The sequence below is a fragment of the Rosa rugosa genome, chromosome 1 (genome assembly GCF_958449725.1).
Source record: "Rosa rugosa chromosome 1, drRosRugo1.1, whole genome shotgun sequence".
Lineage (NCBI taxonomy): Eukaryota > Viridiplantae > Streptophyta > Magnoliopsida > Rosales > Rosaceae > Rosa > Rosa rugosa.
This window is the reverse complement of record NC_084820.1, coordinates 47286106-47297964: the sequence shown is the minus strand read 5'-3', so window position 1 is coordinate 47297964 and position 11859 is coordinate 47286106. Positions and strand designations below refer to the sequence as shown.

Sequence of the window (11859 nt, the reverse complement as noted above, 5' to 3'; positions counted from 1 at the left end):
AGAATCCTAACATATAAAAAGTCAACCCTTGAATTGAACATTTCGAACGAATAATAGTTCGAAATAATTCTCGAGGGTAGCGAATCATGAAATCGTATTAACAAACACTTTAATAGTTCCCGAAACATTTAGGAATTAATAACAAATTTCCAGGGTCTTACACAAAGTCCCAACAATTCTTCAATCTTCACTTTTCTTATTTGATCTTGAAGGATATTCATGGTCATATATTGTAGTTATATGTATGATAAATTGATAATATTAGGTTTTCATAAATCTATCTCAATTGCTAAAAAAGAAAAACATTCATTAAACTTGGTCACTTAGATTGACTCTTGAAAGAAGAGGCTTGGAGGCATGATAGAATAATTAGTTATATAACTCTATCTAGAAATCAGATCTTATATAGATTTTAGTTTTGATGTACGATATTGTCTACTTATAGTCTGTCACTCTGTATTTGCTGAATTTATCTATTTTTTAATCTTAAATTCTTAATCAATTTATTTTCTTATCAAGTTTTGATTGAAACACGTTGGGTACTAGCTCAGTACCATTTGGTCTAGTAGCATAGTCTCCCCTTTGAAAAGTGGGAGGTTGTGAGTTCGACTCACGAAAGACTAGTTGTAGCATTTGAGTTGTTTATCTAATAAAAAAAAAAAAACACATTGGGTACTATACTATGAAATCTTTGTTTTAACTTTTTTTATCACTTAGTTAAAAACAAATAGTTAAATTAAACATACTAAAAGTTCGTAACTCCCGAGCCCTGAAATTTAGTTTGCTTTGAATTTTCAGGCCAGCCCTACCAATAAGTTCAAAAAGACACCTACAAAAAAAAAAAAAAAAAAAAAAAAGGTGCAAACTTGGCGACGGATGCCATTGCCTCAACTGGTCATGCCCTCTCTTCTCCCAAAGTTTGGTTTGGTTCTGTTCCGGCTGCGGCCTCGTCCGCCTTACTGCTAGATTCTGTAAACTTTGGCTGCCCAAGGGGCTTTGCTTTGTAATTTCCTTTTCTCCTCAAAAAAAAAAAAAAAAAAAATGGAAGCAAAGCCTACGACTAGGAACCTAGGAGCCAAATTTTTTTTTTTTTTGGTTTATAAATTTTTAGATAAATCCATTATTCTCATTAATTATCTGCTTATCTTTAATTTTAGGGTTTTTGTTCATTTATCCCATTTTTAGAGATTCTTTTCCTACTTACCCCATTAAGTTTTTTTAATTCTCTCTTACCCAAAACACTCTAAGGAGGTCTTCCCTAATACCCCATTAAATTTTTTATTTTTTTTAATACCATTTTACCCTCACCTCTTGTTACTTAGAGAGAGAAAAAAAAAATGGAAGAGAGAGAAATCATAGGAGACTTCGCCGGCGCCTCGTCACCGGCAGCCTGAATCCTGTCACCGGTCGCCGGATTCCGGCTAACTTTCGCCCGATTCCAGACACCGGCCGCCGGATTCCGGTCACCGGCCGCCGCCCACCGGAAAGATTTACTGCCCCAATAGACGTCTATTGCCCCTCAATAGACGTCTATTGTCCCAATAGTCTATTGCCCCCTAATAGACGTCTATTGCGGGCCATGTATTGCCCCCTAATAGACGTCTATTGCCCTCCAATAGACGTCTATTGCCCTCCAATAGACGTCTATTATCCTCTAATAGAACTTTCGGTTGCCATAATATGAACTAATCTCCTAAAATTTAGACAATAAAACTTTGTTTAAAGAAAAAAACGAAGAGATTATATCAATTTAAAAACGTCTATTGCCCCCCAATAGACATTCAAAACATTTTGTTTCTTTCCTTCTGTCCCATTACTTAAAAAAAAAAAAAAAAAAAAAGAGCACCCAGAAAATGATCTGGGCACCCACCAGTACTGTGAGAGATCCGGCTGCTCTCCATTCTCTTCTTCCTTCTTCGCCGGTTGTAGACTTGCACTGTGAGAAACCCAGCTCAACGGTGCTGTTTGATTTCCAGATGGGGGGAGCTCGAGAGACACACAAGCAGGCACACCAGAATTGAAGTTTAGGCTGCAGCACGAACTCGCCGCCGGTGATGGATAGAGCGACCTCCAAGCTTGCTGCACGAACTGGAACTCCAACCTAGCTGCACGGAGAACGTCGATCATGGTGGCGCTGGGCAACTACTCGACGGCGAGTGCCGTAACGATAACAGCGACGACGGCGAGGCTAAGGAGGCTCGGGATCGCCGATCAATCGAACGTCGGAGTGGCTGGAGCTTCGATCGGAGCTTCTTCGTCTTCGAGCTTGGAGTACATCTCCGGCGCGGCAATTGCAGATAGAGAAACCGAAGGTGGAGATTGGGGAGGGGAGAGAGAGAAGGGTTGTTGGCAGCGTGGAGAGAGAGGAGAAAAGACAGAGTGGCATCATGTAGTTTTTTAATTAAGTGAATGGCAAAGTTGTCATTTCTCTTTAAATTTGGTTAGTGGGAATAAAAATTCTGTTTACTATCTTTAAATTGGAGATGGTAATCAAGCAGGTTTTGAGGGCGGGCTTGCTGCTTACGAAAGCTCCTTTTTTGGCAAGCAAAAAAAAGAAGAAAAAAAAGCTTCCACCCTGAAACACCTCTTCTAAAACGTCGTCTCACACTCACACTGAACCTCTAACTCCTACATTATAGGCAGCCATGGGCACCGCAGCATTTCTCCTCCGAGCTGTACGACGTCGTCCTGTCACAACAGCCATGGGGGCTGCAGCATTGGTCTCCCTCTCTGCCTACCGATCTGTACGTCTCACATGCACCCTCTTCTTCCTCTACCCTCAATTCAATCATATATATTTCATCTGCTTTTAGGATGGGAATTGTCTTAGATATTTGAACTTTCATGGCTGTCTGCAAATTCTTTTACTTTTTGCTACAGATTGAATTTTCTCATATATTGTCACCTTTTGTATACTCTTGTTTTATCGTCAATTTCTCATTAATTGTTACCTTCGATCTGTTCTTGGTTTTATAAAGCATACGCAATGCTATCAGTTTTAATATATGGCTATATTCAACTGAACCAAAAATGCAATTAACATGGATATCTCTATATATGTATATATATGTAGATAATTATAGATATATAGGGTATAGTTTCTTGGTTATTCTAGTATTCTACCTCTGTGCATATCTTGAACAGAAGCTAATATGGTTATAGTTCTGTGCATCTTGCGTATTCTAGTATGGTAGTGAAAGGTCCTCAAAATTGGCATCAGACCAAGAACAAGGAAAAAGGTCCCCAAAATTGGCAAGCTGGTTTAAACCTTTCAGGTAACTATAAATATAGCCGCAGCTTCTTAATTTCTTTTGGGTTCTGTTTTAGGTTTTTTTGACACTAGCTATCTTCGTTTAATCTGCTCTAAACAGGGTTACAGAGGTTGAGGGTGGAGGCTCGGCAATCCAGGGGAATGAACCCTCTAGGCCGTGGTTCAAAACAACTATATTCATACGTGGCCATGGCAGCTCTCATACCACTGGCAATATTGGCGGTGGTTCTATCTCTTTGGACAGTGGAACTGAAGCCCTTGGTAACGGCTCTACTGATTTTGGAGAGAAATCTAAGATATTTGGTCTTGACTGTTATATTAAACACCATGGTCGGTTTAGTCTGCCTACTCCTGAATTAAACTTGCTATTCTGTCTACTGTTAGTATCTATTCAACGACTTTGTGCAGACCTTATCACTCTGCCTCTAATAGTTATTAATGCACTACTTACTCCAATACTGCTGATTCTTGGTTCAATGGTGGGGACTCTGGCTCCACTAGGGGCAATTTTGGCACAAATTTTAATGGTTCTGGCTCCAGCAGCAGCTCTAATGGCGGCTCTGGCTCTAGCAGTTCTTATGCCGGTTCTGGCTCCAGCACCTCGAGCAGTTCTTTTGAAGATTATGGCTGGAGCAATTCTTATGGTGTCTTTGGCTCTGGCTATAGCACTACTTAAGGCGTCTCAAGCTCCCACAGTTAAGACTGAAGGTTCTCGCTCCAGCAGTTCTTATGGTTGTTCTGAAGGTGTGGATGGCTCTGACTCTTAAATTGCATACATATGGTAGGAAATGACCAACCCAACATGCTGTCATGCATGTTGAGAAAATAAGAATGCGTGTTATTAAGTTATATTTTAGTGATTGTTCTTGAACTTACTTAGTCTTTGGAATTTTGGTCTTGGCCGTAACTGAAATAAAACTACATTTTCGTAGTAATTAAATAATTAGCAATACAGTTCATGAATTGTTACCTCTTATATAGTTAACTCATAGAAGGAAAAACCAAACAAAAAAACAACCAAAACATAATCAAGGTTAAGTAAAGCCGATTGAATCAAAGATTAAGACACACAATGGGCGTCCGATTGCGGGTAGGGTAAGAGTCTCGTGAGTCTCTTTTGGACTTCAATTTTTTATTTTGAGATTTTGGGAGAGACTTGAGAAGATTTTCATCTTCTAGAGTTGCTTCACCCTCATCAAACCAGGAATACAGAGAACTCATCTCAGCCTGAGTATATATATGATGACCAATAGGTTCTTCATTTTTCAAATCACCCCAACAGAACTTAGCTTTATAAACATCAAATTCTTTGGAAGACTGAGCCTTATCTGTAGGTAACTCCTTAGGGGAAGGAGTTTTGGAAATAGTATCGTCTTCAATGATAACATCTGCTCCACTTTACACATCATCACTAGATTGTATCTATGTGTTCTCTTCCTCGCTATTAGCCTTAGACTCATCTACGAGGGCTTGAAAAACCATAACAGTAGGTACAGCTACAATACCTGCCAAACATCCCACAGACGGAGGTTCTAGAATTGGTGAATGCACTCTTGGCGAAGATGCAACCAAAGGAAAAAACTACCTCTTTATTTTTCTCTCAGTGCTTGGAAACTAGCAATGAGAATATATTGCTTTTGACCTGCGGCAGGCAAAATGTTGCTTTTGTAGTGTTTTTTGTTTGGAATGCTAGGAGACCACTAGCTCCACGAAAAAAGGGGAGAGTTAGGGTTTGGGAAAAACAAAAGTGGCGGTGTTGCCTGTCCGGCGGCGCCCTCTCACTGACGGTGGCTTCCAGCCTCGTCGACGCTCGGTGGGTGCGGCCGAACGGGTTTGTGATCGGTTTGCGGTGGGTGGTTGTCGGATGTTGGGGCTGCAGTGGAATGTTTTTCCTCTCTCTCAGATGGTTGCGATGGTGGATCGGGGCTTTGCTGCAGATGCAAAAGGGCTCAACGCTGGAGGAGAACAACAGAGTCAATCTGGGTTCCATAACTTGCAGTCGACCATAATGTTGTCTGGCGTTTGGTGGTGGACTGAAACGATAATGATGGAGCTGCGAGGTTTGGTTCGCTGTTGGGACAGATTCGGGCAGAGGTGGTCGTCGGAACCAACCTTGCAAGTTTCGGACCTTTTGTGGAGGTTTCCGAAAAGCCGGAGTCGATTCTGACGGACAAGTTCGAAAACGGTTTGCAGCAGTCTTTTACTTTTCTTTATTAGGTTTTTAGGTTTTAGTTTTTGGTTAGGTCTAATAAGTCCCTCCTCAAATGAGCGAGGGTTTGGTTGTCTTGGATTCGTAGTTGTGCCATTGTTATGGTGTCTTTCCCGAGGAAGATTTGGTTCATTTCTAGTGTACTTTTGTTGTCGATTTGCCGACGAGCGATCATTTACACGTGGTCTGGTACTTTTTGGACGCGGTGTTGAAGAGGACGACGTCTTCTTTGCGGTTGACTACGAGGTATTACTAAAACTTTCGGGATTACATGCTCAATGTAGCCTTGGAAAGGGGTGTTTTGTGGTTAGAGTTTGGGTCCATTGGCCTGATGGTATCTGTAACCGCGGTTTTCTTGGGGTATTGACTTATGTCCCCCCAATGTATGATTTCTGGTTGATTGAATGAAATATCTATCTCTTTCTCAAAACAAAAAAAAATATGCTAGGAGACCAAACACTACACTAAAAGAAGTCTACACAAGTCTGAGAACAATTTACTCCCCTTATTATTAGTCCATATAAAATATATTTGCTTAATTTGTATCTGTAAGTACTAGAATCGCCCTAAACCATTCAATTAAAGAAACATATAGTACATTTGGCAAGAACCATGCTTAAAAGTCAAGAAGTCATCTGACATTGAGAAGTTCATCTTTCGTTTCTTCTTTTGCTTGAAGTTGTGTTATGTGATAATATACGTATGTTATTTTCAACATTTTGAGTAGAATTACTATGGAACAAAAGACATTCTACAAAATATTTTGCTTGATCGACAACCCATTGTCCACTATATCTAAAAATTGTCATCTAATCCTTATTTCAATATGAGGTCAAACAAAAAAATTCATTGACCCAAAAGAACAAAAAGGGAAAATATTCCCCATCGCTATGCTAAAAAAAAAGGGGAGAGTGTCACCCGATTAACTAATTCCGATCAATTTCTCCTTTTTATCCTTCAACTTTCACAAAATTATGTGTTGCCACTCATTTTTTCCATTATCAATTTATCTCACTCAGACTCTCTCTTTTTTTTTTTTTTTTTTTTGAAATAGAAGTTGATTGCATTAGATCAACAGCCAAAGGCTAAAGTCTACAAAGTTTACATAAGCCATCCGACAAGAAAATCCGAACTACCTATCTAAACCAAAGCAAACTCTTAAGAATCACTGGGACGCTCACATTTAAGCGAGCCTATACAAGAATAGAACAAACCTCGCCTCCTACGGAAAGGAAATCATTCAACTAGCCCTAACTTGCCAATCACGCAATTGTGGTACAAACTAGAAACTAGAAACGTCATAGAAGACTCATAGAAGCTTGTCCCCGCTCACATAGGCTCATACCCAACAGAAATAAATTAGTAAATAACAAGCTCCTTCCCTTTCGAGTTGGAGCTCATACCAGCAGATACCCTCTTCACTTTCTCCTTCTTGGAGGCTTTTTTCATAAAGGCCAAAGTCTTCTGCCCCATCAGCCTGAAGTTGAGCCCAGGCCCAGAGACCCAGGCCCAAACCCAAGCCCACAAGGAAGAAACGTTCCAGTCCAACCTAGCAGGAGCCAAGACCCTCTTCTGCCACTCCGCCTCCACCACTGCCATCAATTCCGGCGGCCTTCCTACCCACATCATCCAATTGTCCACCGACGTCTGGGTGAACACAGCCGGCTGGAGATCGTCGTGAGCCGCCGCCTCAAAACTGCCGCCCTCAAAGAACAACCTCGATCGATGTCTCAGAATGGCGACTCCCAGATCGAAGCACCAATCTACACCTCCCAGCCACCGGCCTCGTCTACTACCGCGATCAGAGCTGACAATCACCTCCGTCGACGCTGCACGACGCTCGAAGACCGGATCGAACCCCGCAAAAAACACGGTTAGCGAGGACTCCAACCCAGAAACCTCGCGCCGCAACGCACGATCAACGTCGAGACTCCGCCCCGCGCCGCCGCATCTTACCGCTCCACGATCACCGCCTTGCCTGAGGAAAGATCGCCTTGCCTGAGGGAAGATCGCCGCCGCCAATTCGAAACCTAGGTTTCGAAAACCAAGGACACTCCGAGAAACTCGGAGACGCCTCATTCTCAAAATTATTTTTTTAGACTCTCTCTTTCTTGGTTTCTCCATCTCTTCCATAGTCCATGCTATTTGTTGAGCTAGTAGATGAATTTTCAACTGTTGCTCTAATGTGCCAGTTCGGGTGGGTCAAATTATCCCTAATATCACTTTATATGAATAATTTTTAGCCGACTAAACAAAAAAAGTTATGTGCATATTCTAGAATTTTCAAATAAAAGAGTCCATATCTAATACAAATAAAATTTACCTTTTTTTTTTGTGACACATAAATTGACTTTCTCAAGCAAATGTTTTCTTTGACAACAAGCAGCTTGGGCTTTGGGACTGCGGCTTGTTGCTCAAGAAAAAAGCTTCTAAATTCTCCTCTCTTAAACCCTGCATTCTAAAACCCTCACATCGCCTCTCAAATTTTGTCTGTGACTCTCTCTCTCTCCCCCCGTCTGAGTTGTAATTAAGCACCCAAAATTCATGGCCACCGCAGCATTGCTCCGTTCACTATGCTGTCGTGATGTTGCAACCGCCTCCCTCTCTGCCTACCGCTCTGTATGCCTCACATTCCTTTCCATTTCCCTACTTTAATTTTCATCTTCATATGCTAGCTCTGACTCTTGATTATTTCTCTGTTTCATACGCTTATAGAATTATTCGGTTGTAGAAATGGGTAAGTTAATGATTTCATGTGCCTTTCTAAATACCCCAATTTAATAAAAAAAAATTCTTCTAAATACCCCTATTTTTTATTTTTTATTTTTTTATTGGGTTGGCGATTGCTATGAGCTCTGAAATTTGGTGGAGATTGGGTTTTCTTTATGACTGTTACATGACTGATACTTAAAAAGTTTGATGCTTTATATATCTTATTGAGGAATAAGATATATATAAACCCAATAAGTTATTGCATAGCTAACTTGACAAATTTGGACCCGAAGTGTTTCTTAGCAATTCCGTATGATGTTTAGAGTTTAGACTTTGGACCTTTAACCTGACAAGTTTGTTGAAAGGGGTTGTAACTGAGACTAGTTTCTCTTTGAAGTTGTAGAGGCTCAAGATGATAGACGATATTGCATCGATGCGGTTCTACTCATGTAATAAAAACATGGATAGTAGACATTGATTTAAACTTTGAAGTTTATATGACACTTCAATATGAATCAAACAGTTGTATGAAGCAGCTTCTTCTATCTGTGTTTTTCTAGCTCGTGACTTTTAATAACTAATTTAATGTCCCGATACGGTTTTATTGGATTGAACATACCTAGTTATGAAATTTGATTCCTTTCATGCTTTTATTCCTATAGATTATGCATTTCTTCACTCTAATGGTATCAGTTTTCTGATGAGCTAGGTATAGGGTTGATCCTTTTTTACATATAACATGCTTTCTGACAAATATATATACACATGGTTTATTAAGCTCTAAATGCATTAGGGGAAACCTGGGCCCTTCCATGTTGCTCATTTAGGGTTGATTAGTTTATATGTTTGGTTTATTATTATTATTATTATTATTATTATTATCCTTCATCTTGCAGTTGAATAGCACTGTCAAGTCCTCGCTTCAGGGTCACCACTGGGTAAGCTTGGCAAGACCTTTTAGGTAAATATAATTTGGAATTTGGACTTTCCTAGCTAGTCTCTATTAATTGGTTTCGGTTTTGGCTTGTTTTCAATACCATCGATCTTCTGCTCTAAACAGTTGCATACCTGTTTGGAATGATGTGAAGGGGATTGACTCGGTCACCACCAGCTCATCTGTGGCTGAGATGGAGAAAAAGGTTAAGATCTTGATGTTTATAATATTCTTGTTGATCATTCAAATGACCACATTCATTGTTTATGATATAGTTTATGTACGTCTAACTAATAAATTGTGATATTATCAGCTGGGGTTTGAAATCAGAAAACATGCGGAGATGGTCATATGGAACATTCGGATGATAAAGAGGTACAAAACCAAGATTCCCGGCGAGATTGTTAAAAGAATTGAGGATGAGGTTTTAGATTTGAGAAAAGCAAGTAGAGGGAAGAGTGTTTTTAGGGAACCAAAATCCAAGATGGACGAGAACTTGGCATGTCGAAATGACTCTGTTGTATCGGGATCACATGGGGATCAGTTTAGTGATGATGAGCAGGGTGGCGGGTACTTTGGAGGTGAAGCTTCTTGGGATCAGTCTGGCTCAGACATCCCCATTATGAACAAGATCTTAGAGGAGCACAGAGACAAGATTCCAAGTGACTTGGCTAGAGAAGTTGAGGCTGCAATTATAGATTTGCAGAAGGCAACGGAAGGGGGTAATGCTGAAGAGATTAATGCGAAGCTTGAAAAGCTGTCTCAAAGATTGGGGAGCACATGTACCGGGGCCCTGATTCTGATGATGACTCTGTTGGTGACCATGATCCCGCTGGTTGTCTCAATGATGGGGAATACCATGAAGGCGAGGCTTCTAAAAATGATCCTGAAGCTTTTGGCGGTGGCTCTAACACGCATGGTGGCGGCTTTGATAATTTTGACAATCACTATGACTCGTGTGGTGGTGGTGATTACTCGTGTGGTGGTGGTGATTACTGATTATTGTGCTGATAGACTTGATCGATAGGCTGATACCAGCAAATTGAAAAAATTGCTACTCAGACAACATTTTATCATGGTTTATTTTTTCTTTTCTTTTTTGGGTCATTCTACATATAATCTTGGCTTTTATATCTCGATTTTAGTGACTTTCTAAGAGTACCAATTTCTAAAAGATTCGCATAAATGTAAGCAATTGTTTTGTCTTTTTCCATGATATGGGAAAACAATCTCTCTATTATGCTTATCAAGACAACTCTCTCTCTCTCTCTCTCTCTCGAAGTTAGAGGGCGGCTAGGGTTTTTGGGTAAGCTTGGAGGCTCTCGTCCGGCGGCTCCCGAGCCTTGCCAGGCTTTTGCCTGGTCGGTGAGTGGTGAGTGCAGCCGGGCGGGGATCTTTTTTTGATAGCCGTATCTCAGCCTGTGCTGCGGCGGCGTCGATAGAACCTTGACGAGCTTGCAAGCCTTATGGTGGTCCTACGTTTTCTGATCGCTAAGAGATTCTAGAGGGAGCAGCCTGCTGGTACCGGTGTTCTATCCCTTGATCGGCGGCGGCTGGCAGGATAATGTGAGGCGGGGTTTCGACGGGCTTCTTCAGATCGAATATCTGATGGGTGTTTCGGAACCATGCGGGGAGGTGCTTTTGTCGGCGTGCTGGCGATGATGGAGGAGTGGATGGTGGCCGACGGCTACTCGTGGCGGTGGTTAGAGTCTTGTAACCGTGGTGGAGGCGTGGTGGCTGCTGCAACTTGGAAGTTTGGCTAGGGTTTGAGTGCCTTTGGGTCTGGGCTGTGTTTTGGGCCCAATTTCTTTTTTTGTTGTTAGTTCTTTTGTCTAATAATGTTCCATCTCTTACAGGTGGGTGCAGTGGGTCTTGGCCCTGTATACTTTGTTCTTTAGGATGTTACAATGTGCCCATTGATCAGTATTGATGTACACCATAAGGGTCTTAGGCGGATGTACTGATTTTTTGGTGTTGTAGCTTCTTATTGTTCAAGGTGTAGTAGTCTAGGCTAGTAGTCATTTTTATGTGCAGTCAGTGCACTACCTGAGCAATGATTGTAATATGAGGGGTGTTTGTACCCTTCATGCTTGACCGAGTGAGGTCATATGATTTTATATCAATGGATCAGTCTTCCATTCCCCTAAAAAAAAAAAAAAAAAAAATCTCTCTATTATGCTTGATTGGCTTAACTGCAGTTTTCTGTTTTGTTTGGTATGCTAGAAATAAGAGTAGATTTGATGGAAAAAAGTTTCTCTATTGTTGAGATTAATTGGTAGGCTTATTTCGATGAAAAAATAATCTTTCTAAGAGTTACAGATATTTTAACAAATTATGATAACTCAATGGTTAGAGCACCCACTACCTAATGACAAAGTCATGTGTTTGAGTCACAATGGGAGTATGAGTGAAATCATTTGATCCACTTTTTAAAAAAAGAAAGAAAAAAACAAATTATGATTCATCTACTTCTAGAATAGTGTGGTGGGATTCACCATCTTCATTTATTGTTTTGCGCTATAGGAATGATTGGTTGGGTTTTTTGCAATTTCGTTTTCGTTAACTAGCTAGAATTTTTGGTTTGGGAGGTTTAAGTTTTTTGTCCCCTCCTTTGTAATATTTTTTCCTTTAATCTCATTGAGTGATAGAGAGGACCCTCCTCTTCTATCTCTCTCATTATATACCCCCCAAAAAAAATCTCTTTATTTTTCTCTCAGTGTTTGCAATGCTAGC

General features: G+C 40.7%; 2 protein-coding genes across 2 annotated transcripts; both read left to right on the top strand.

The window, feature by feature from the left end:
- The first annotated feature begins 2597 nt into the window (after positions 1–2597).
- LOC133745943 (uncharacterized) lies at positions 2598–4167 on the top strand. The gene is made up of 3 exons (XM_062174104.1): positions 2598–2744; positions 3187–3275; positions 3372–4167. The coding sequence occupies exons 1-3, from the start codon at positions 2646–2648 to the stop codon at positions 4036–4038; spliced, it is 855 nt and encodes a 284-aa protein (XP_062030088.1). The 5' UTR covers positions 2598–2645; the 3' UTR covers positions 4039–4167.
- Positions 4168–7980: 3813 nt separating this feature from the next.
- LOC133729302 (uncharacterized) lies at positions 7981–10153 on the top strand. The gene is made up of 4 exons (XM_062156803.1): positions 7981–8099; positions 9089–9153; positions 9253–9331; positions 9440–10153. The coding sequence occupies exons 1-4, from the start codon at positions 8025–8027 to the stop codon at positions 10151–10153; spliced, it is 933 nt and encodes a 310-aa protein (XP_062012787.1). The 5' UTR covers positions 7981–8024.
- Positions 10154–11859: the final 1706 nt, after the last annotated feature.